This window comes from Platalea leucorodia, assembly GCF_965183815.1.
Source record: "Platalea leucorodia genome assembly, chromosome: 6".
In the NCBI taxonomy this organism is placed as follows: Eukaryota; Metazoa; Chordata; class Aves; order Pelecaniformes; family Threskiornithidae; genus Platalea; species Platalea leucorodia.
In genome coordinates this window covers 4,048,887-4,075,235 of record NC_138828.1, presented here as the reverse complement: position 1 = coordinate 4,075,235, position 26,349 = coordinate 4,048,887, and the positions used below count along the sequence as shown (strand labels likewise).

At 39.4% G+C, this 26,349-nt stretch overlaps 1 protein-coding gene across 3 annotated transcripts in view; it reads left to right on the top strand.

Moving 5' to 3' along the window:
• The window catches only part of CAMK2D (calcium/calmodulin dependent protein kinase II delta), a 162,819-nt gene that overhangs the window by 104,748 nt on the left and 31,722 nt on the right, over positions 1–26,349 (top strand). For 2 of the 3 annotated variants that reach the window (XM_082315886.1, XM_082315885.1), the window contains exons 7-14: positions 1,632–1,704; positions 8,058–8,160; positions 14,202–14,285; positions 15,309–15,403; positions 16,630–16,752; positions 17,799–17,882; positions 18,615–18,657; positions 22,731–22,768. In XM_082315886.1, the coding sequence (XP_082172012.1) occupies positions 1,632–1,704; positions 8,058–8,160; positions 14,202–14,285; positions 15,309–15,403; positions 16,630–16,752; positions 17,799–17,882; positions 18,615–18,657; positions 22,731–22,768 (643 nt within the window). The remainder of the gene's footprint in view (positions 1–1,631; positions 1,705–8,057; positions 8,161–14,201; positions 14,286–15,308; positions 15,404–16,629; positions 16,753–17,798; positions 17,883–18,614; positions 18,658–22,730; positions 22,769–26,349) is intronic. The other variant, XM_082315887.1, reaches the window with a different exon arrangement.

Sequence of the window (26,349 nt, the reverse complement as noted above, 5' to 3'; positions counted from 1 at the left end):
AGCATTTAAATGTGGAACAACAAATAGCAAAACACACTGTAGAAGAGAAAACAAAATTAGTAAAGTAGGTGGTGTGGAAGGAGAGGAGCTATGCTTAAAAAATTTTTGAATGATTTTTTGCCTGCTGTGATTCAAGCAAAATTTCTAATATTGATGCCAAAGGCCAGCGTATGGTGTCATTGTGTGTTTTTAAGATACTTGTGATTTAAAAGGAAAATTGCAATGATTTTTTTTTCTGTTCTAGAATTATGACATATTGGAAGGGGCTGTGCATATATATATAGAGGAGATATATATATATATATGCATTTTATATATTCAGTAAAAACTTGGCCAAATAAGTGAAATATCTAGTTATCGTGCATCTCTGTATTTTTATATATTTATATATATATATATTCGTGTGTGTGTATATATATATATATATCTATATCTATAGTGCGCGCGTGTGTGTGTGTGTGTGTGCGTGTATCCCTATAGAAATAGTTCATGGACTTTCCAGCTGCATATCCTAGGACTGTTAACACTGGTCTGCTCCTGCAAGCCCTTACTCAGGCAAGTAGTCTTTACTCATGCAAGCAGCCCAGTTCAGTGAGTTGTGAACTACTCGCATAAGAAAGGGTTTTCAGGCTTGGGCTCCAGTTACTGATTTATGACCATTCCTTCTGAATTCCATGGTCAAAGCGTTTTGGATGAGCAGTATCAAATCCTTGGCCCTCGACTGCTATGTATTACTTACAGTCACTGACTTCAGCCACAAGGATGTCTTTAAAAAGAAATTTATAAGCTCTTGTGGTGCCGAAAAACAGCTGAAAAAGTTCCAGTGCTCTAAAAGATGAATACTTTAGTTGTGCTTTTTGGCACCGTAGGCTGGCCAAAACTTGCAAACCTGGGCATGGAAAAATAGGTGCTAATCAAATTATTTAAAGCACCAAAATAAAACATTTGTCTACGTTTTTAATGCGGATTTCCATTTCAAGAGTAACTCCTAACTAAAGTAGTGCTTGACGATCTTTTAAATGACAATGCATGCCACCTTTTTGAATGACTTGGCTTTTTTCTACTAATAGTTTTTAAGAAACCATTAGATTCAAAATGAGAAATGTTTTGCTTTTCTTTAGCTTTTGACTTTGTTTCATTTGTTTTCTGTATACCGCTTCATTTCCGAACATCATCTTGTTTCAGCATTTGTTGTAATGTTAACTTCACTGTAAAAATTTAAAAAAAAAAAAAAAAAAAAAAAAAAAGACTAATTGTTTTATCGCCTCCACTTTATTTTTCCTATAGCAGTTTTTGGAAACTGGAAAAAGTTTCCATACTGCTGAATGAAATACAGTCTAATGATTTTGTCTCATAGGTGTCATATGTTCCATGTTAAATGTCTTTTTTGGTTTGTTTTTTGGTTTGGTTTGGTTTTCTTTTTGCTTTGTTTTTTGGATGTGTTAGAGCTGGAAATATCTCTATATTCGACATTGTTTTGTTCCAGTTCAATGTGCAATCGAGACTTGTCAGGAGGTGTAAAATTGTTTTTGTTCTTTATATTTTTTTAAAGTTTTATTTTATTTTGTATTCGATGTGATTATGTGCCTTTAAAATGTTCTCCCTTCCATTCTGCCCTTGTATCTTTGCAGTCATTGTATACAGCAGATTCTAGAAAGTGTTAATCATTGTCATCTAAATGGCATAGTTCACAGAGACCTGAAGGTCAGTATCTGGTGCCCATCAATTGGATATAAGAGTTTTGGGGGTTTTTTTTTTTGTTTGTTTTCCGCTGGGTATGGGCAGAGGGCGGGTTGTCTGCGATGTTCCCTTGCCTATCCTACTCACCCTCAAAACAACTAGATGAACAAATAATGCATGACGCCTCTTTCCAGTTTGCAAGTCTACAGGCCTAATATACATCATGGCAAAAGGGGGAATGGTTGCCAAAAAAACCCCCCGTCTCCTTCCAAGGCGCTGGATTTATCCCATGCTGTCGAACGTGTCTGGTGTTCCGTTCAGGGTGTCCATGTATCGCTGTGTACCCCCATGGAGGTGAACTTTGGCTGTGATGTATGTCAGCTTGCAGATTTGAAGGCCACTTCTGTTGTGAGACCCCGGGTTGCAGTGGCAGAACGACCGGTCGCACACTGCTGCATTAGAGTATGACGAACCCTCAGGCAAGTGATGCTCATTGCCGGCTAAACGGGACCGCCAGAAGTTAATCATTTACCTAAAACCACCTCGCTCGGAGCGGGGCTTTCGGTTACCTCAATGGCCGCTACCATTTCTAACGCCTCTGAGAGAGCTCTCGGTAAGGAAAGGAGGAAAAAAGCGCAGAGGATGCCAAATATTTAATACGACCTCGCCAACCAATTATTGGCAAAATTCGTACGCTTTCCCGACAATTTTCCTTTTAAAAATTGTCATTAAAAAACCAAAACAAAACAAATACCAAAAAATCCTAAATTAAACGCAAACCAAAGCAGCCGACCCGAAGGACGTCTCCGAGGCTGGTCCCGCAGCGGCGGTGCCTGAGGCCGTCGTGCTCTGAGCGGCGCGGAGCGGCGCGGAGCGGCGCGGAGCGGCGCGGAGCGGGGAGCGCGGAGCTCGCCCGGCCCCGCCGCCGCCGCCGCCGGCCCCGGGCGTGCGGGCGGCCGGTGCACGCTTGGAACTAACACCCGCCCCTGGTGTTTGCATGCAGTCATTGCATTCAGCAGATCCTGGAGGCTGTGCTACACTGCCATCAGATGGGCGTTGTCCATCGCGACCTCAAGGTGAGTGCTGCTGCCCGCCCGCCCAGCCCTCCCCCGCCGGAGCCGCCGCCCGCCTCCGCCCCGGCGGCCCTCCGCCAGCAAACCCCGGCGGAACAGAGCCTTGGCCAGTGGAAATGTAAACGGGTTTCTTTTTTTTTTTTTTTAATCCCTTTCTTTTTTTTTTTTTTTTTTTTTCTTCACTTATGCACAAGAACGAACCGCTAGCATTCGCTGGAGAAAATCTGCTAAAGGCTTGCTCTCCAGATCTGGGCTGTGAAGACAGCCGTCAGAGTCCGCTGGCACCTCTTGTCAGCGCCAGGGAGAACGGCAGCTGCTTTCCAAGCTTTTGGTGTATTCGTTGAATACACGTAGGTCTTCCTCTCTGTCATCCAGAGCTTTTGGGGCAGGGTGCGGGGGGAACTTTCATCAGCACAACTTGGAGTGCTTCTGGGAAGCACGCTAGCGATTGCACGTCACGCGTTTTAGTGACGAAAGGCCGGCTGCTGTGAGACTGCTGGCGCAAAGGCCTCTCTCTCCTCCAGATGATGACTGGGCTACAGAACATCTTTAGAAAGCGGGAATTTCTACAGTGTTCTCACCATGATCGCCTGAGGAGCGGAGTTCCTTCCAGACGAACGGTAGCATTGGGATAGAAGCTTCAGAAAGAAAACTCTTGCGTGGAGAAGAGCATTATCTCTTTCTGAACCATGTCCATATCCAAATGGCTGGAGGCGTCTGCTGCAGAAATGCTTTCTGCATTTAAAGCATGTTGGCATGGAAAGAAACAAGTAAAGATCATCTTCTTTTACTGGGGAGCTCAGAGAGACAAGTCTGCCTCAAAGCTGGTAGTAAACTCGGCACTGGTGAGGCCGCACCTCGAGTACTGTGTTCAGTGTTGGGCCCCTCACTCCAAGAAGGACATCGAGGTGCTGGAGCGTGGCCAGAGGAGGGCAATGAAGCTGGTGAAGGGTCTGGAGCACAAGTCTTATGGGGAGCGGCTGAGGGAGCTGGGGGTGTTTAGTCTGGAGAAGAGGAGGCTGAGGGGAGCCCTCATCGCTCTCTACAACTACCTGAAAGGAGGCTGTAGCAAGGTGGGGGTCGGTCTCTTCTCCCTAGTACCAAGCGATAGGACCAGAGGAGACAGCCTCAAGCTGCGCCAGGGGAAGTTCAGGTTGGATATTAGGAAAAACTTCTTCACCGAAAGGGCTGTCAGGCATTGGGACAGGCTGCCCAGGGAAGTGGTTGAGCCTCCATCCCTGCAGGTATTTAAAAGGCAGGTAGACGTGGTGCTTGAGGACATGGTTTAGTGATGAACTTGGCAGTGACAGGTTAACTCGATGTTCTTAAGGGTCTTTTCCAACCTTAACGATTCTATGATTCTATGAAACTAGCCGTGTGGCTAAGGGAGAGGACTTAATTTGGGCATTTGGGCTTCAAGATCCTCAAGTAAAAGAAGAGTGTTTCTTTTGAAATCAAATGCCAGTGCACTGTCTGGAATATCGGATCCTTTACAAAGGCAGAGAAAAAATGGCACGTGGGCTAAGGCAGTGAAACACGCTAATTCCTTCTGGCACAGCTGCTTTCTCTCTTATTTTCCTTTCTACGTGAGTTATGGAGAGCAGGCTTTCCTCCCAGGATAGGAGTATTCTAGTGGTTATCATTAGTTATAATCTTGGAATCAGAATGCCGTCATCTTTCTTGCCATCCTCCGCTCCCAAATAAACAACGGCTATAGTCACAGCCTGAATTTACAGTCTCTCTTGTTGTCCTGTAGGAACATAAAGGGTTAAGCTCGGAAAGCTCAGAGCGCAGGTTGGATTTCAGAGACACGCACACAAAATTCTCAACCTGTTTTGCGCTTCTGGGTTTTCCTGTGTCACGGTTGTACACCAGGAGACTGACAAGTCTCTATCCAATCCATAAATCTTGCGTGGCAGCCGGATAACGTCGAACGAGTTTAAATGAAAGGATGTCAAAATTGTCCAGCTGCTCCAGCGATTCCTGTCCTCGCTGTACATGCAGCACTATGCTTCTAGCACAAAAAGGAATTAAAAAAAAAAGGATTGTAGCTGTGCAAGCTGACAGAATAAGGAATGCTTTCTAGTACTCTTCATACATTCACACAATATAACTTTTTCTTTGGAAAGGCATTAAATCCAGCTGTTCCCTGCTCCAAACCATGTGTGGATTTCTTACTCTGGCAAATCCAGGATGAATTGGAAAAACAGTGTGAGAAAAAAATGTTTCTGCCAAGCTGCAGTACCCAGTTTCATTTCTGAAAGTGAAAACTTCAGGAAGCAGAAAACCATCCTTCTTCAGTTACTACTTTTGTGGCAAAAGAAAAAAGAAACAAAGAGTGAAATGAAAGACTGTGGTGAAATCCCAGCAGAACTCTCTGTACCGAAAATAAGATGCCGAGGCCCGAGACCGGAGCTGCAAGACGAGTAGCAGATGGATATGGCCTGGCATGGATCCTTAAACTGCAAAACTGGATGGCTTTTTATTCCAATAACTCAGACCACAATTTGATGGCATGTGTGGGGGTGGGGAGGGCAACAAGAGGAGGAGATTTTGGACAACCTCATTTTATTTAACTTTCCTTTTAGCGTAACTTAGTAGCAAACAGAGAGGAGCTTTTGCAGCCTCTTACGACCTGCAGAAGTGCTTGTTGCTGCTCTGTTTGTAATCCTTAGTGTAAGCCAGAATGGTGGTGGATCCTAGATCCAGAAAAAATTAACACGTTAGTGGCAGTCTGTCTTTAACAGATGGTAAAAGTGCACTTCCGTGGAGGAATTTCAGTTCTTGGCAGTCAGCAGCATTGCAGCTTTTGTGAAACTCTATGATTATGACCCTCTTGCATTCCCCGTTGAAGTTAAAAACAAACAAACAAACACTCAGATGCTCTAGTTATATTCAAGGAGAAATATACAGAGGCATAAGTACGTGATCTCTAAGAATTAAAGCCCTTTGGAAGAATAAGGCATAAATCACGTTAATTTATTTGTAAGTAATTTTAGTAAAGAGTGCCATTCTACATGCTTGACTGCAGCCAGTCTACCGGTAACACAAGGTGACACTGTGGAATCCAAAGTGCGCGGCCCACGCCGGGCTGTTAATGTTTTCCAAGTAATTGCAGTCATTCGAAGTTCATGCGTGATAATGACCTCGTATGCCTCTCGTCATCCCGAAATGACAGCTGCGTGTTGTTTAAGCGCGCAGTCCCACACAACACTGCCCGAAAGGCTGTCGTCTGTGGCATAGGAGTAAATCAGGAAATCTGCTTCAGCTTCTGTTGAAACATACTCACCTATGACAACGGTATTTCTGCAGAGCACTTCGATTGGCAGAGTAAAGACATGTAATGGAATTTAAAAAAAAAAAAACAAAAAAAAACAAGGAAAAAAAACAGCAGCAGAAAACACAAAGCTACTATTCTGAATGGAATCACGCGTTGCGAAGCGGTGTGCACTTGGTAGGTTAGGGCTTGTGTTTCAACCAAGACGGTGAGGCATTTCACCGCTTTTGGCTTGCTGAAGGTCACAACCAAATGGGATCATCCATTGCTTTAAGAGGTTTATATAAGAAGTGCATTCCAGGAAGTCGTTACTGTAAACTTCTCTCACTCCGATAGGAAACCTTCAAGAACTGTGTGACTGTATGTTGAAATTAGTGTAGTTCAATGGCAAGCAGCGCGACGTTGCTTAAATCAGTGTCGGTGAACCTAGGGAAGAGCCCTCAGCTATTCGGTCAGTGTTTGCAGTTGAAGTGGTTACTGATAATTTAAGTGAATATAAAGATTATATTTTATTCTGAGAGACCTTAATCTCAGTTTTTAAAAATATGGAAGTAGAAGACTCATCACGTAACTGTTGATGAAAGGTTTTTAATACTGTCTTTTCTATGACATAGAAACAAAGGGATGAGTGAGAGAACAGTGTTTGTAAATTGCTGAAAAAATGTTCCTTTACAGTTTGGTGAGAGGGAAGAAAACACCTTTAGACTGAAGAGTTTGTCAGGGCCGGTTGTGTTGTTAATTAATAGAAATATCACAATGGTTGAGGTCTTAATTAGGCTCAAGCATATTTTGCTGCATACTTGACAGCTGTATTAAAGATAGCCTTTGCTGAAAGAAGCTTATGATCTTAATTGTTCCCAAGCTCAGTACCTGCATGGGATTAACTGTAATCACATAAATAGCCCCTTGGAAGCCTATATGATTGCTGCTGGGTTTAAAATTAAATACGCGTTTTAAGAGTTTGCAGGATTGGGTCCCCAGTGCCAGACTGAATGTCTATAGTGAATTCCCTTATGATAGATCACTACAAAAATTGCTTCTGGAAGACTCTCAGCAACGCCCTTGAAAGTGAGGTTTTGTTACTATGTAAATGTGGAACAAAACCTTTTTTAAAAATAACGGAGATAGAAAAGACAGAAATGGCAAAAAAATACTATAGAGGTCACAGTTCTCTGAAATAATCTGTTGAATTCTACAGAATTTTGTAACTTTTTTTTTTTAAAGTTAAGGTTCGTAGAATAAAGTTATCTTTGGACAATTTGCATTTGATGTATTTGCTAAATGAAGTTAAAAGGATACATTCTGAACAGCAGAATGAACATCATCGTTCTGTTCAAATCCTTTACTTTCAATTGTGAGTGTACTGTAGCATTTGATTGCAAATGTGAGCAACATACCCTAAAAAAATGCAAAGTGGGAACTTTTGCAAACTTACATCGTTATTTGTAATAGGTTCTCTGCAAGCACAAACGTGGGCATGCTGTTATTGCTGAAAGATTTGCAATGTAAATACACCTGCCCTCTACATACAAATATAATAATATGTCTGTTATTGTTAAGCTGTCATGCAAAACATATTTATGTTTGACAGTTATAGATGCCTAATCCTGCAAACTGTGTGGGTTAGCCTAGTAATCAAACAATACGTGTCTTTTGGGGTTTTTCTGCAGCAGTTTTCCGGTAGCGAGCTCTTAGGAGTCTCTGAACTGTCCGGTCGCGCAGGCAGGCGTCGCAGTTCCGTACGACCACCCTGGCCAACCTCCTTCTCTAGCAGATCTGCGCGCTGTCCTTAGTCTCGCTGTTGTGGGATCGCGAAGGCAGTTACAGGCCTGGTGGTTCTTTCCAAGTAGGAATGGAAAGTGCGATTTTTGCAATTTCATGGAGAAAATGCATGGGTTTTTTTCTCTTCTTCACTCCTCTAAGTACTTGCTCTTTTCCAGACTACCGTAACTAAAAAAAAGTGAAAACCAGTCTACAATGTATTTACTTATCTTTTCATCTCAATTTGTTTCTCTCTCTGAATAAAGCCTGAGAACTTACTTTTAGCTAGCAAATCCAAGGGAGCAGCAGTAAAACTGGCAGACTTTGGATTGGCTATAGAAGTCCAAGGAGAACAACAGGCTTGGTTTGGTAAGTAAATATTTCTATTTTTCTCATCATTTATTCAGTGTTGCCGTTTAAGCCTCCCAAACCGCCCAACTCTCACCCTAGTGGAAAACATGCAGCTGTGTGACTACTTGATATGTAGCTTTAAGGGGTATTTTCTTCATAGTTCAGTCTCGACAGCTGACTACACTTTAGACCTTTTTCTCCAGGAAGAATGTGATCTGTAATTCTCATCGAATTAAGCAGAGCTTGGCACTAGACCTTATTTGTTTAAAAAAGGTTAAAAAAAAAAAAAATCGAACAGAAATCCCCCGACACTTTGAAAGTGACCTGTGGCTACACTTCCAAATCTCAGAGCTTGCTTAGACGAGAAGCGGCTCTGCCTCATAGCCTCCTCTTCACTAGCAAAGGTAAATCACCTCATCAAACGACACAAAATAAATTGTCAAAGGTCTCTTCTGTTGGCACAACTGTGTTCATACTGGGGATTTTGCCAGCACAGCAGTACTGGTACGGGGTAGGACGGAGGGAGAGGGTTTTTAAACTCATGCTTCTAGTAAATACAGCTTTACAAATGTCCCTTTTGCATGTGGCCTAAGTGCCATTGACTTTCTTGACCCTGAAGCTTACATTTCCTGATTCCTGGCTTGTCCTAGCTTTCGTCAGCCTGTAAGTTTGTCTGAGACGTAGGTGCGTGCAAGCCCCTTCTCCCCAGCTTTCCCTTGTCTATATACAGGAGGCAAATATGGGTGTAGAGCCTGGGAGGGAGATGGGTGCTTTCCAGTCGGGTGCTTGGGTGACTGAGGAGTAAAACTGTAGGTTAATCCTGCTGAGTGTACCTGCCCAGTCATCAAAACGTTTTGTCTGAACAGCTGTCTTGTCAGCTGGAAATACCTGAAAATTTTATTCTGAAGCACTTTGGAATGTGACTTGAATGAACAAAAAAAGGGGGGGGGGGGGGGGGTGAGTACCTGAGACTGTAGACAGTCATCCCCATCCAGATGTTGCTGTGACGGTACAAGTTATCTGTCCCAGCTGTTTATACTGCTGTCCTAGAGGTGACTGCCCCTTCACATCTGCAGGTAAAGCTGTTCATAAAACTGTGCTTTGACCCACTGAGGTCAAAATGAGCTGGCTTATTAAAAATATACAATTGTTAATATGTAAGCAACTCACATACTGGATCATGGAGAGCATAAACCCAGGAAGGTTAAGGGTGGATAAAAGCATCTGGAACCTTGCACAATAGTCTGGAAAGGGTTGTCTGTCCACAGCTTACAAACATCTAATGAAGCTGAGACTGGAGTTTCTCAGCCACTTTAGTGATTTTGAAAACATTACCTTCATCTGGAAGGGATCGAGAGTATGCTTGCTTGATGGTGAAGGTGACAAAGACGTATGGGAATGTGGAAGCAGACTCCGTGTGTGCGTGTGACCACCAGAAGAGAGCACATTCTGTGCTTCAGACCTGCTGATGAAATGTTGGAAAGGGAGGGTGTCCACTCTCCTGAAGGTGGCAATTGACGGTGTAAACGGGGTCTCCAGAATTGACAGCGGGAATGTATCTTACATGTCCTGTACAGTGCTCCGCTTCAGCTTGGAGAAGAGAATCGGGGGTAGTGAGTTAAATATTATGCACTTCTCTCCAGTTCAACTAAACTATTCCTTTTTTTTTTTTTTGTTAATTTAAAAAAAAAAATGCTGATTGCGGATTGTTTATTACAGTTAACAGATGCCCAAAGGAAAATGGTGGAAAAGATTTAATGCTGCCTATTTTAAATCATACGACGTGTACAGACGTGATGCGTCTATCTCGCGTACCACCCTCTTTGAACAGATGTGAAGCACAGGACAAAATTTATTGTAAATCCCAGGAGGAAAAAAATACAGAATAAAATATTTATAGCAGCTACCTATTCTCACTTACAACAGCTAGAAAGTGCGGTTTAAAATTAAACAAAGTGATTGTGGGCTTGCTGTCAAAGCTTAGAATAAAAGCACAAAGGATATAGTGCAGGCAGTGGGTTGAGAGATTGAGTTTTTGAAATCTAGGATAAAAGTACATGTGGACGCACAGGCAGTACCGTTGGACATATGTTGGTAGCTTTATAAGCTAGCCTGTTGTTTTAAATCCCAGCCTTTATATAAATGGATTTCAGTAATCCACAAAAGACAGAGGAGATTGCTCTTGCACATTAACAAATAAACCAGTACAAAAGAAGTGGAATAGAAATAAGACGAAACACAAGTGATTTGCTCTAATGGCAAAACCATCAGCTAAACAGGAAGCATCTCAAGGGAAAAAATCAGCAGAATGAGTTTGACTTCAGGGTTGTTTTCTCTAGGTGATACATCTGTACGGATGCAGGTGGTGCACGGGAGCTTGCAATTCCCTGTTAAATCTTGCACTTCGCTCTTTGGTCATTCGGTTCTTGTGAAGTGCTTGGTTTAGACTCGTAGCATCGTGAGGGCTGCCGTGCTGAGCTTGGTAGAAAGGAGGTTGAACAGAATGTCTTCAAAATGTATACATAAGGAAGAGAGAAGCTGGCAGCAAGATAATAGAAAGTAGTTGAATGTGGGTCTTTTTTTTTAATTTGTGGTATTCGATAAGGCTAGTGGGTTCTGTACCTTTTCTGGAACTTCCTCTGCAAAACCTTTCAGTAATGGTCTGAGCGCCTGCCTTCCTCTTCTTATGGCTGCTTTAACAAGGCAAAGCATGAACTCCAATGTGCGCGACGGTTTGAACTTTTTCTTGCTTCCTTCCAGAAGATTTTTCTGCTTTCCACTGGATTCTGCAGCACTTAGTGACTCATGGCGTGCTCTGATTCTAATTATAGCTCTGCATCAGTATGGTTTTCTTTTTTTTTTTCTTTCTTTTTTCTTTTTTTCCCTTTTTTTTTTTCCCCTCTTTTTTTTGGGTGTAGTCCTCTGGTGTGATGGTTGCTTTTCTGCTTAAACCCTGGCTATGCCTCGGCAGGAAACCGGCTAGAGCTCTGTGTGTTTGGATACAACCGGATAGTTTTCTGGTTTGCATGTTTGTAAAATTAACTGTTCCTTGCCTGGTTGTAGAAAATGTTACAGGGTTTAGTTGAAACACCCCACCCTGCTAGCAGTTGTTACTGGGAAAGGCTCAGGCGGGCTCCACTGACTCACCCAGGCAGGCGACTCATTGCCCCTCGGCTGAAGTCAACGGAAGGACTGCAGTTACCTGTGGGTAGCTAGATTTAGTCCTAGTTGCATCTCAAGTCACGTCCATCCCTGCAACTAGGATTAAAATACGCACCACGTAAGTCATTTGAGTAGCTTCATTGAATTAGTTTGCCAGTTGCATTAAATTGAGGTTGTATACAGTTAGTCTTTTGGATCCAGCTGTGCAGGAAGAGGAGGCTACTGCTCTGTACTGATCTCAGCTGCTTGCTCTTGCCCCTTGCTGCCACCTTCTCCATAGCTTCTCACCAGACTGCTCGTTTGAATTTTTATTCTTGAGTCAAAGGGAGGTATGTTAGCAAAGGTGTATAACTTACACTGTTTAAACTGACATGGTTTATTCTGCTGTTTTATTTTGGAATCCTTGCATGAGTGACGCTGAGAGTCTAGCAGGGAGGTGATGAAAGCACAGTTATCTCTTCTGCCGTGTGTTAAAGATACATCTCTCTATGTTAATTTAAGCTTATGTTATGGGATTATAGTTAACCTTCAATCCACGTTTGACTCAAGAGCCATGCTCGCCATTTATGATGTTAAGTATATATGAAATCTTTGTGTAAAGAGGGTTTTGAGACTGTAAGCTATTTAGGCTGAGTAACATGCCGTCTCGTGTACCCATGCACCACTGAACTCAGCAAAGCATGGCATTTGTCTTGGGTCTCTGGATACTTCTTTAAATCACACGGTGAGAGGAGTATAAGGCGATGCAGTCTTGTCTAGGTATTGTACAGTCACAAACAGTTTCCAGCTTTGCGAGTTGTTTTAGCTAAAGTAATTACTACTATTAGCAATAGTTTTCTGAAAAGTACACACTCATATTGGTATCCCTCTGACCAGTTACAGAATTACCTGATAAATAACAGTTAAGAATTTCAGTATGTGTTTTCTTTTTCACTGAAATCATGACTGTGTACTCTTCTGTGTTTGCTGCTTTAAACAACTTCAGAATATGTACTAAAACCATACCAATTATTGCTGTTTAGACCCATTCTGTGTCTTCATCAAGAGAGAAAGTTAACTAAGTACTATGTTTTTGCTTTCAAGTTTATTTTCAAGTGATGCATAGTAATGTTTATGGAGCTATGGTAAGTTTGAAAGTCGAGACAACTTCCACTTCAAAATGGACAAAAATATTAATGTAGAGCACTACAGCCAAGAAGAGATAGGAAACACGACTCTATTTAAAGCTACTTAGAACATCTTTTTTTCAGCTTCTCGAAGGAGGTTAAGATGTGTTTCCTGCGTGATTGTACTCTTTAACAATTCATAGCTCTCCTATCAGGAGACTGCAAAAAACGAGCTTACTTTTCATGAAAATGTTTTAGCTATATTCCCAGTAGAATATACAGAATTTGTTCCTTCATTTCCTCCTCTCACCCTAAAATGATTGCCAGCTGCAGGGCAAAGGCTTCCTTTTTCTGTAGCTGCACACTTCATACATTATCACCATCGCTCATAAGTTTTGTGGAAGCCAGTGTGGTATTTCAGAAATGGCATGTGGTCCTTCATGAAAGCCACCAAATTCTCACCTCTCAAGAATTCCCAAGCATTTATTTTAGGCAAAGATGCTTGAAAGAACAGACATACTAACTGAAATGGTAAAGAGTGTTATTGGTCGTTAAGTTTTTATCATTTACAGTGTCCTAAGAAAAGTCTACATTTATACCTACATGTTGCATTTCTCCTAAGAGAAAGCAGCACTGCTGGGAATGTATAAAGAATGAAGATCATAGAAATTTTAAAGGCCAGATTACTTCAGAGATGCTTTTTGTGAACTTTTGTAAGGAGGTTTCCAGAAGTGGAATGGCTTCACAGAAATCAGTATTTGCAGCGGAAGGATCGTATTAGAAGTAGCTGTGTGAGATAGGAACAGCAAAGGCTGCACGAAGGCTGAGCCCTAAGTCGGTGGTCTTCCTACTGAGTAACAGCCAGCTGTGCTCTTGTGAAAGCTAACCCTGACCATCTCTGAACGTTTACTTTGCCACCATCTGGCATTGGCTGAATCGAGTTTCCACTTCTGTGTGAAGAAAGTTGAACAATGTTTTTACTTTCTTTTCTCCTTCTAAATGAGAAATCTCTCCATAAGTAAGCTTTTCTTAAATCTAGTCCTACGTGTTGTTTACTCAGAAATCTGCCCTCCCCTAAGACTGAATAGGGCTCTTTAAGCGCTCCTTAGAGTTACGATACTGTAGCTTAGCTGCCCCTCTGGTTTGTTCATTAGTTCCCCATAAATGTCAGTGGAGGACTCCCAGAAATCCCATGCAAGTCATGTTTACAGTCTTAATTTTTATGGTTTGGGGCTATTTTAAAATAGGCTAAATTAGGCTAATGATTAAAAAAAAAAAAAACAAACATAACAGTAACAATCTTTGGCATGCGTGGTGTGCATTTTCTGTCTTTCTGTATCTCCAAGGGGATCACTCAGATAATGTTTCCCACGCTCCTCCTACTCTGCTAACTTTTTTGACCTTGACCCTGAGCCAAACGCATTTGCACCTCACTACTGGATGTCTCGCTACATGCAGAAGTCATGAATGAAATTTTATCAGCTATCTTGTAATCTTCCTGGAAACCTTCCCCTGTTGGAATCTGGAGTGCTAGTGTAGATGGTAACCAGCCAGCTTTTTGCTGTCCTCTTGACTCTACCAGACGTGGTGGCAGAAAGAGATGTGCCAAGTCTGCATAAGCGTTCCCGTTAATGTTACTTCTAGGTGATTTGCCATAAAAAGAAAAGTTCGAAATGAAGCGGTTAGTGGTCGATGGCTTGGGAAATAACATGTTGTGGGCTGAGATGAGAATCACTTGATTTTTGCAGAGCACGTACAGCTTTTGAGAATAGTTGCCTTGCCTTTTGACAGGCTTTGCTGGTACTCCAGGATACCTTTCTCCAGAAGTGTTACGAAAAGATCCTTATGGAAAACCTGTGGATATGTGGGCATGTGGTAAGAAATTATTCTGAAAGATGATGTTCAGTTCACTGTAAAGTATTTTGAGGGAGAGAGGTGATGTCCAGAATACATTATAGTCTGCATCAGATAATATGTATTTAGTAAAATTCAATATTAATTTTTAGAAGAGGTCATCGGATTTTTTGTTATTCTGCCAGCTTCCTTTTTTTTTTTAATTCTTTGTGAAGGTGTGTTATCATGGCATTCTTGGCCGTGTCTACACAACGCACATTCACAGAGCATTAAAAAAATAGCTGCAGGTGCATGATGCCTAACTAGTTAGAAAACACAGTTCATACTGTGAGCTGGGCCATAGTTTTGCTTCACAAGCAGCCTAAAATGTGATCTGACCAGTATACTAGAATTGCAGTTTTAAACTGTGAAACTAAATGTTTTGTGAACTGGAGTACAGAGCAATTACTTTCTCATCCAGTTCTTGAAACAGTGTAGTTTAAGGTACTGGCAAGTGGCAGCTACCTAGCCGAGAAAAATTGGTGGTTTCTTTATTTTACTTCTACCCACGCTTATTTGGTGTATTTATGAAAGCACTTTTCTTCAGTCATAGCGAATCATCTCTGTAAGACTAGCAGATGGACTTTTCCATTTCTTATTGACCATCTATTATACAGATAGATTGAGTTGCCCAAATTTTCTTTGCATGAGGTTAGTTAGAACACAATCTTACAGACACTAGTACAAGCCATAATAAAACTAAAGGTAAAAAATGAATTTTCCAAGAACATCGATGATCATTGAAAATTATTTCTCCAGCTAGCTAGACATTTTCAGTGTTCCTGATCTGATGCTCTGTCAGATACTCATTATTGCCCACACTCTGCATAGGAGGTTATCTTGTGAACCCTACATTTACTATTTTCTCCAGTATGAATAGGCAGTATTTTTCAGTAGCTGGGATAACACTATTGAGCCCTTTGTTTTACATGGTTGTCAGGTGCAAAATGAATTTCTGGGGTTTGTTTCTTGAAATCACTTATTTCTACTGTGAATTTTCTGCAGGTGTCATTCTGTATATCCTCCTGGTGGGATATCCTCCTTTCTGGGATGAAGACCAGCACAGGCTTTACCAGCAGATCAAGGCTGGTGCTTATGATGTATGTACCATACTCTGTCTGTTCGATTATTTCTAATTGTACCTCTAAATAGGAGTTTTCTAGAGTGAAAAGTGAAATGAGAATTATTTCGTCATTTGTTTTTGCTTTTAAAAAGGAATAGTTTCATTAACTATGTGTATTCCAACAAAAAGCTTTACAATTGTCGGTAAGTAAGAACTGATGATTTGGTGACATTATGAATCTTGCCACATCATCCATTTATATTATATTAAACAGGCGGAAGGCTGTTGGTCCTCAGATTTAAGTAATTTGTGAAAAGGAAAAGACAGAACCTTATAATTTTTAAGCTCTTATTTGAATCCAGTCCTGAACGGCGATGACTTGAAAAGGGAGTTGTTATGCTATGGCCTTTTAGTGAAAATAAACTTACGGTCTGTCAAGTCGTCTTCCTAGTGAACAAGTAATCGTACAGTAACAAACAAGGTGATGGTGGGAAATTACGATTTCAGCTGGGAGGGCAAGAAACGAGGAAGCGCAGAGACGGAACTATGCATTTGCATTGTACATACATAATACGTACCTGTGACGTGCTGTGCCTAGATAATATCAAATTCCTGCTGTCTGAGAATAAATATTTTTAATGGTGGAAAACATAAAATCCTCAAGGTTAAAGTCTGTTCACAAAAGCAGTTTAAGGCATGGGGTTTTTTTTCATTCCATTTGCGTTTGCGCAGACGCTTTGAGTGCATGTATAAATATTTTGCTGAGCAGGGAGGTGTTAAATTCCTAACTAGTTAGATTTATATACCATAACTATACAGTTAGCATTAAGATTTACATTGAAAGAAAGCAAATGAGGAGTTTGAATAATAATGCTTAATATTTTTGTCTTTATTAAAAGAGAAACAAGGACTGTATTAAGTGCTGCATGACCATATGCCTCTCAGATGAGCGGAATTTATTATTCTGTCTGCCATTGTTATTTTATGCTATGAATTTCAGTTGGCATCATGTTATTGTAAATATAGAAATGCTGTGCATTTGAACCAAATAAATAAAAGGTCAAAATAGTAAGGGAGAAAAACATTATTTATAAAACCGGCTAATTCAAACTTTTCAAATTGTGGCAAACTGCATTTTTCCCCTTAAAACTGGTTAGTTGTGCTAGCAATTAATGTTACAGAAAGATTATCAATAAGAATCCTTAGGTAAAATTGTGTAAAGATTGTGCAAGATGGTATACACATACGTATTTTTCTCTTAAGTTTCCCTCACCAGAATGGGATACAGTGACTCCTGAAGCAAAAGACCTGATCAATAAAATGCTTACCATCAACCCAGCAAAACGTATCACAGCATCAGAAGCGCTAAAGCATCCATGGATCTGTGTAAGTAATTTCCACAGATTTAACAGGATAATTTGACAGACAAATCAGCTTATGGTTTACTTCAGCATATAGTGAAGGTGTTTAGAGGATAATTTTTGTCCTTACTCGTGCAGCTATGTAACTAGAGGAGTGTAAAATTTTAATTATACAGATACAGTCAATAGTGTCGTATATTGAGGTCTCAGCGTGGCATAAGATTTTTGCAGAAATGAGTTCCTTTGCCTTGACTTTGTGGTGCAGAAGTTCACTGCCAAAATTAGAGCATTAGTTTAAACCCTCAGAGAAAAAAAGGTACAGGAAAGTAACTTTGAGTTAGATAATGCTATATATTTTCATTTCCCTATAACCATTGTGATAAGCATGAAATGTAAAGGCAGGAAATGAAGGGACTTTTTAAAAGTCGGTTTGCAGGTAGCAGAGGCTGCCTATCTGTTACTGCATCCAGGACTACTTTCCAATTCTCAGTACATTCTACACTTTGACTTTGCACGTAGTCTGGGCTGATACTTTGGAAGTCACAGTGGGACATATAGCTGGTTCCCAACTCTTTATTCATTCCAGTAGGCTGCATTATCGTCCCTTTAAAATTGTGATGCAAATAAAGTTAAGTTACAGGGCAAATGGAGGTTCCGCTGAATTTTCTCTGAAATATGTCCTGCTGCTGTACCTCACCTAATATCACTAATGCTAAAGAACAGTTTCCTTCTTGTTTTAAAACATATTTTCCAAAATCATAATTCAGTATATTACTTTGATTATGTTTATACTGCGCAACCCAAGTTCTAAGATTTTGTGTTTTTCTTAGTGCCTGTTTCTTTCAAGAGGACTTTACACATGGAAAAGGCTGTGTGAAATGCGACCTTGTGTTTGTTGATTTGGAAATTTTCCAAATGTGTAGAAACCTGCACAAAGGGATAGTCAGACAGGGTAGAAATTAAAGGCCTAAGTTTTGGACCGTGTGGGTTGTAATATGTACGTTGTAGAGTAAATAAAATGCTAGACGTCTGGCTGGGTGCATTAAAATGATTCTTTTCTTCTTCTCTTAGCAACGTTCTACTGTTGCCTCTATGATGCACAGACAAGAGACTGTAGATTGCTTGAAGAAATTCAATGCAAGAAGAAAACTAAAGGTAAGAATGAAAACTTCTGCAGGGATGAGTAGCTAATTTTGGAAAGATAAAAGAATGTTGGCTTGTGTTCCATGTATAAAACAAATGGTCCCTCAGCAAGTTTTTTCTTTAATATTATGCTTAAATGAACTATTTGATAGATGATCAGCTTTTGGCATGAGGATCTTAAACTTTTCATGAAAGTGAATAGAACATAGCATCGTTTTGTTGGATTCAAAATAATAACAATCATCTTCATTTATACACATTAAAAATACTTTGTTGAAGGAAAATCCTTAAGGTTATTCTTTTAGATTATCCTTTGTTTTCTCCTGACCAGACAGGATAACTTTGCAGATGTGAACTTTTCTAATTAGCACATTACAAATAAACTCCTCTTCCTACCTAAAAAAGCATTTAAGCACATTAGTAAAGTCTATTTCATATTCAGCTGTGTATTTTGCTGATAATTACTGTGCCTGTGAGTAGTCATGGTTTGTGCATTACGTACTCACAATTGGTAAATATTTGAGATTATCAGGATTGCTGATAGGTGTGTAATTAAGATTAAATTACAATTTATGCATTCACGGCATCACGTATGATAGGTAATGCACAGACAATCTATTTCTTCAGGGTTAATTCAGTAATTGATGCAATTTGCGCGTGTGTTTTCCTTTTTGTTGTGTCGTGTTCACATTCAGAATTTTACACAAGTGTGATGCTAATTTGAGAAAATATATGTGTACACAGGGGGCCATTTTGACAACTATGCTGGCTACCAGAAATTTCTCAGGTATGTTCATTGAGCTCCAGATTAATGTGGTCTTTATGTTTTGATGTCTGTGATGACTAAGTTCTAATTAGGATTCATTAGTACAGAAAGATCTTTGTTATTCAGGAGCATCTAAAATATGATATATCTTGGGTTGTTTCCTTTGCAGAACCAAACAAGAGAATTTAAACCGTTTGGGCCAAATAGAATCTCTTGTAGATGACAGTTAGTCTAATTTTTCAGTAGAATGTGAGTTCCTTCTCTTTACTTTTTTAGTATTATCTGTCAAAAGACAGACAATATTTTCCTGTCTATTTTGGTGGAGGAAAATTGAAATAATGCATATAGATCGAAATACATAAGTATCACCAAACAACATGTTAAAACTTATTGATTTTTACATACCTGAAATGTCATTCCAGGATTCTGTTGTATCCTGTATTAAAAAAAAAAACAAACGTTCATTCTTTATTGCTTTGCTAAGGAGTAAGAAACATGGTAAAATGAGTCCTTCTTTTCCTTCCTTTCTAAAGCCTAGCTTGAGATGTTTCCTCTTTATGAAATAATTTTGTAGTGATATCCCTGGAGATTTAGATCTTTATACTAAACAGATTTTAATAGCAAAAGCTAAAACAAGTTTGCTGTTAGTAGAGTTAGAATTGTCCTCAAGAGAAGTATTGCCAAAATTTTGATGCTATGCTGATTTTTTCGGTTTGCCATTTGAGATTTCAAGTGAATAGTGAAAAAGAATGCCAAATTTAAAAATCAGTAATTTTACATCTCCTACTCTGTGATGTAACTGTTGGAGTGTAACATAAATTAATTTACGGACAAAAACATGACAGTGCGTTGGGCGTGTTTTGAATAATGATAAGCACTGAATCATCCAAAATAAATTACATAATCATGAATGCAAGAACAACTTGTTCAATTTGCATAGTACTTGAAATACAATTTCTTTCTTAGTTAAGTTCCTATACTTAATACACACCTATAACACAGAAGACTACATTTATGTAAATTACATTGGGTTAATGCTTAATGAATTGCTAGTATCTGCCAATTCATTTTAAAGGTAGGAATGCTGTAGGCTGCATATCTTGTAAAAGCGAATTATTATTAAATATCAAACAAATACATCATTTCTCATCACTTTTCATAACTGTCACTGTCTGTGTATGTAAGGGTCAATTTCAACTTTCATGAACCAAAGAAAGCTGAAGTAATTTTAAAATAGTATTTCGGCATTAAAAGCAAACAGGGTTTTTGGCTTTGTTTTGGATTTTTTTCACCTATCATCTCTGTTTTACACCATAATGACCCATATTTTTCCTTGATGACATTTTATTTTTTCAAGTTGTTTGTTCATTGTATTTCATTGCAAAGCATGCTTTTGAAGGTCATTTGTCCATAACGATGTGGTTATAAAAGTGTTTTATTTTCCTTTTTCTTTCTTCCTTTTATGTGGAATGTATATTTCTTGTGAGGTAAGACCCTCAGCACGTGAAAGGAACATCTTTTTTCTCTTCTAAATCAAAATTGCTGTTTGTCCTAAATCACTTTAATTTCTACATGTTGTCACAACACCATTTCTTTTCAGTCTGCTTTCTGGCCTATTAGCACTGCCTTAGGTTTTATTCATAGCTATTGCTTGTAGTTGCAAGAAATCTTTCATCGTGGGCTTTATTTAGAATATGCTAATTGCTTTGCTACTGCAAATTCTTCAAATATTTGATTTGTATGCAGTATCTGTGCTTAAAGAAAGGTGCATCAAAATATTATTAAAAATGCATTCCAAGCCAAAACCAACAAAGGCAGTTGAGTATGGAATATGTCCTATAATATAAAATACTGCATAATAATCCATACTAGGCACATTTCGAAGGACACGCTGGCAATGCCATAAGCACAATACTTGTAGTTAACTGCTTTCGGTGCCCTCATTTTACTGGCTTTCATTTAATTGTTTACATATAACATGTAATGTCTGTTAAGCATTAAAAGAACTCAGAAGTTTTATGCACAAATGTAGCAAAAGGACCTGGTTTGTTATGAACAGCAGACTATAAGAATTAATTTATGTTTTCCCATATTTTTGTAAGGGCTAACGGTATAAAACAGGCTTCGAAAGCAATGAACTTCTGGGTTTTTTGGCCTTAGGTTTTAGAAATAGCTCCTCCCCTTCGCTTTCCCTAAATGAATTCCTGAAGCTAATGGAGTGCCCACAATATTTGTGGTAGTGTAAAATCTAAAGCCCCCTTGCATCAGGTTCTGTAAGCACACATTGCAACAGGATGTATCCTGTCTCAAAAATATATGTAAAACAATTTCTTTTCAATATTAATTTACATGTTTCTGTAAATAAAAACATGCAGTGGTCCTGTTGCATAATACAGGCAAATTTATTTTTCTTCATTTTAGTTGTAAATCATGGGCCTTGTGAGAGTTTTAATGGTAGTGTTGGCTGGTGTCCATTGTTAATAAACTGCATTTGGAGGGCTGATACAGTAATGAAATTATAAACATTAACCTGGCTTCACTTTCCAGGTTTTTTTTTAACGCAAACAGCACAATAATGGACATCAGTTACTTCTGACATCAGTTTCCGAGGTGCTCTTACATTTTCTGTACTCTGAACCAGAGCTAAATGAGCACTTAATGCAGACGTAGCCGGAGAAGAAGCCGCAAATACAAAAATTAACTTCGAGTTTAAACCACGTGCTCAGTAACTCCAGTATCCTCAGCTAGTGCGAGCAACCTTAGGCTTGCAAGGTCCAACTGGGGTTTTTTGTTACTTTAAAGAGAAGGACGTGGGTGATGATGGAAGCTCCATGTCAGGACTGTCTCCCTTTGATTATGCCAGATCGTTAGCTGCAGCGTTTCCCATTCAAAAAGGCTTCCTACTTCTAAGCACAACAGCGTATATAGAACAGCACTTTCTTACACCCTAAGCCCTGATACACTTTCTGATAGGAAGACTGGGTCATAAACAACAATAAAAACAAAAAACGCCAGGCTTGTGTTGTGCTTTATTATTCTTCAAGTCGTTGGCAGTGAGATATGAAGCATTTGCACTTTAGTGAACAGTTTATTTGAATTTGGTAGGTCACCCAGCATGTATTTCTGCTGTAAATGTTTTCAGGTTCAGAGCTGCGGTGTGCTTGTTCGCACGTTAGCCCTCCAAATTTAGTAATTTGGAATGATTTGGCCCCGTTCTTGGTGCCAGTTTTAAGTGGTGGAATTTAAAGCCTAACACATGGATAATGTTACGGCAAGTGAGATTTTGCCCAGCGGTCCCCACCGCTTTGAAAAAACTGATCAGTGTGCAACATGATCCAGAAAATAACAGGTTTTTCTTCATTAGAAGTTGAAGCAGAGCCTACCATTTGTTATTATTAACTCCTAGGAAGCCCTCCTCCAAAACAACACTTCACTAGCAGATTGTTCTTCCTTTCTCATTTGCAACTTTCCTGACCTTTCGCGCAAGGTGACTGATGCTGTCACGGTGGGAAATCCCCAAAGAACCATTGCTCAGAGGCGCTTTTTTAAAACCCAGTTTACTTGTCATTAGGTGGAATAGATAGTATTGTACCCCACTATGCTCCTCGGGTACCCTATTGATCTGATATTGGTTACTTTTATGTCACTGTCATATTAATAACATCATTAAGATGCCAGTGGGCTCTACAAACATCTGATCAAAGTCCTTGCCGTCAGAACAGTACTTTTTTCACAGTCGTATCAAACTATCCCCACTGACAATGGTAAACATAGCGCAGTTGTAAAAAATGAACGTATCCAAAGCTGCTGCTTTTACACTCAGCCTGCTTCCATTTCCTCTGTGCCACCCAAGGGGGTCTCTCCTTGTCTAAGTACAGTTAACCTACAGCTTTAATCAATGGGAAAAGAGATGTATGATAATCTTAAGTATTTCTAGTTTTTTACATATTTCGTTTCCTATACTCAGAGCAACAAAAGGAGGAAATAAAAGCTGAAAACGTATCTGCAGCTGGGAGGCAATGGGGGTTTGCTGTGCAGCTGGTTGACCTCAGTGGTAACCACCTGACACTGAAATTATTTGTCTCGTTTTACAGCAGCCAAGAGTTTACTGAAAAAGCCAGATGGAGTTAAGGTAGGTTAAACGTGTGCTTTAAAATACATTTTGTCAGTCACCACCTATCTGTAACTTCTGCCAGTTTTTAGAATTGATTATTGTTATTTCTTTCCTTTATAGAATTTGTTAATAAGTGCTTCTTACCATATATTTGAAGTGATTAAAGTTAGCAGGTGAAACTTAAAAAATGAAATACAAGAAATATTTGAAAAACAAGCATTTAGTAAGTGGAAAATAGAAAACTACTGGAGAAAATGCTTTTCTTGCTATTTTGATGAAGGATGATTGTGTAATTAATGACTCAATGTTATTAATTAGCTTATAAATATAAATAATGGTTTGGTGGTGGGCATGTTAGCTTTTTAGGTATCAGTGTTTATCTGCAGCTCTATTGCCTCTGTGTTTCCCCTTGAGTTTTCATTAGTGTTCACGGAAGACCAAAAGTTTGCTGGTAGGCTTGGCTCCACATGCAGTGTATTCTGCCAGATGTACTTGCTATATTTGGCAGAACTTGAGGGGTTTACTATCTCAACAAATCAGCTCATCCTGACTAATAGACCTTGCTAAGAAGGGAACATTTTGGCAGCTTTCATACGTGATTTAGAGCTCCTATTCTCATGTCACCAGATCCTGCAGGAGGAGAGATGCTTCACAAATGAACGTTCTGGATAAATACTTTGAAAAACAGCCAGAAAAAAAATATATCACTCAGCAATGAAAAATATTTTATTTCTTTTCTCGGAGGACTCCTGAAGACTAAAATAAGTGCCTCAAGCTTTCATTATATGATTCAAAAGATATTCTTCTGTGCTCTGCGTGTTTACTCAGAAGTGTGTCTTTGACCTGAATTCTAATTTTCTATTTAATCTTAACTTTTTACCTTAACAAAACATTGTATACTTCAATACCAGATTCATAGTACATTTGTTCCTGTTCTCCCACATATGCACACTTTTCCTATCCAAAAAGTCATGAGACTGACTTAAAATGAAGTGAGTACACTATGATTTCAATGCTTCTCACTGCCAAGTGGTAGATATCCTAGTTATACGGAGAAGCAGACATTCAGTACTACGCTATCATTCCTGGGGAAAACCCTTAACGTGTTTCATTGTGGAATATACAAATTTTATGTACTCTATCTGACCACCTTTTCCTTCTTAAATATCATTCCTCCTACAGGTCTACGATGGTATTTGTAATATCTTGATTTTGATTATAATATTGGAAACAATTGTTGCCAAAATTTTGCCTAAATTACACTTGTTGGGATTTGATACTTTGGTTTTCAGCACATTTTATGTGGCTGCTGTTTGTCTGCATGGTCATGTGGAGCAAAGGGAGTAAATTTACATCTGGGGAAGTCTATTTTTGTCATTTCTGTTATTGAGATACTATATACTCCATAGCATTTTTCCACCCCTTCCTACAGCTTAAGCTGTCTTTTTCTTAAAAAAAAAAAAAAAAGAAAAAGCCAAACCAGAAATATACTGTACTCCGTGCATTGATACTTCAAATCCAACCAGTCACATTTTCTTCTTTTCCTTTCTCTCTGACTGGTCAATTCAGAAAAGGAAGTCCAGTTCGAGTGTTCAGATGATGGTGAGGATCTTTATCGACAGATTTTTTTCCTCCTGTGAAACGTTCACACTTAGAAATCGAACAGTTGCATTTAGTTTTGTTAACCTACTGTGAGAAGCTGCAAGACTTTACAGTACAACCTTGTGAATGTTAAGCCTGCAGTTGCTATATGCCATCCAGAGTGAATTGTTCTGCAGTTCTTTCAAGCAAGTTTTTTATTTTTTTTTAACCTGGGGACATACAAAAACAAAAAAGTAGATGTAACATTGGCCAATGCAGCTGTCCTTAGTAAATAAAAATAGTAACAAAGTAGTAATCTTATAACAGCCTTCTATTAATTTTTAAAACCGCCTTATTTTAAAAGCTAATAGTATTAATATCATAAAATGTAACACAAACCACATTGCACAGTGAAATGGTATCGCTTTAATTGAGCCACTATAGACCAAGATGCCGTGCTAAATGCTCAGGAGTGAAAAAACCCAATTTCACAGCCTTTCCCTACTACAGTTTCCCAGCTAACTTCCCTCACAGCTCAGGGCTTCGTCACAAGATGTCCCAGCTGACAGTCAGTCTCAATAACTTGTCTTCCTCCTCAACCTACTCTACAGTCTTGCGTTCATTTGGCTTCTGTGATCCCACACAGCAACTTACTGTATTCCTGTTTATTACGACTCTGAATCTAACTTTTGAGAGGTTCGTGATGATCAACTGCGATGTCCCAGCCAGCTTCCATTGCTGCTGCCGGTAGAGAGAAGGCAAACATCCCTCATCCACATCTTTCGCTGGGAAGCACAACTCTCCTCGAAAAGCAAAAATTGCTGGTCAGGTCTGAGCAGACGTGTAGTTACATAGGTAAATAGTCTGTTCTTTGGGTGAACGTAGAATTGCAGTGACAGAGGATCAGTGGTAGCAGTGTCCAAATGAAAGGTACGGTGGGGATATTTCTAGTATCCCAAATGGGAAGTGTGCTTTAACTTTTTGTTACAGAAGTACCATGTGAAAGATTAAGTCCCAAGACAGACATTTTTGTTTCTTAAACTATTTTTGTAATATACTGAAAAAAGACCAATAACGATTCTACAGTCATGCCCAGCTGTTTGGAGCGTTCGTGTGTGTCTGTCCTGCGCTACTGTCAGACCTAAGAGTGTGGCTTTTGACAAGCGATGCGTTAGTAAAACAATTTTCCTTCTTCGCAATAAATAGAAGGTCACCACTTAACCATAATTCAACTTCAGAATAACTGTTTCACGTCAAAATATTTTACTCCTTTTGGAATCGTTTCCCTTTGCTATTAAAAATATGTGCAAAATACACCATGTGTGTTCCTATATTAATAAAAGCACATGTATATGTTCTATGAGAGAGAGAAAGCGTACAGGCTTATTGCCGTTTTCTCTCTACGTTTCAAAGGGTTTTACCAAGTTCTGTTTACACAGAAGAAATGACTGTATTTTGAATTACATTATCTCTTTCTGCTTTTGCCAATGAATGCTGTATTCTCAATACCTTACTAAGAAGTTTTGAATATATTTCCTGCAGTTTTCAGCAGTAGCTGTAATGGATATTGTTTATTTTTATAGGACTTTCACCAAGGGAGTATGGACCCAAGCCTGCTCTCCTTACTCAGGCAAAATTGGAATTGAAATTTGATTAACCTGTTTTCATGATGTATTCAACAACAGGCATTCGTTTGGCATATCACTTTGGTTTTTGTATTGAGCTACTACTGAATAGGACTGTATGAAATCTGGTGAAATCTTCATTTCCTTTCTCATGTTTTTGCTTTATGTCTATCTGCCTTTTCTTAGGGCCTTTTTATTCATAGTCTCTTGATGAATAGACAGTCATAAAAATATGAACTTGTGGTTATACAAGATTTTTCTTTTGTTTTGGAAGATTTAGTACGCCGTCAAGCAGCGTTGTACGTGTTCTCACTATTCCACAATTCTCCTCTAGAACTTTCATTTACTGAAGTGGTTGGGGTTTATTTAAAAGTTTTTTCTGAGTAAGGAGTT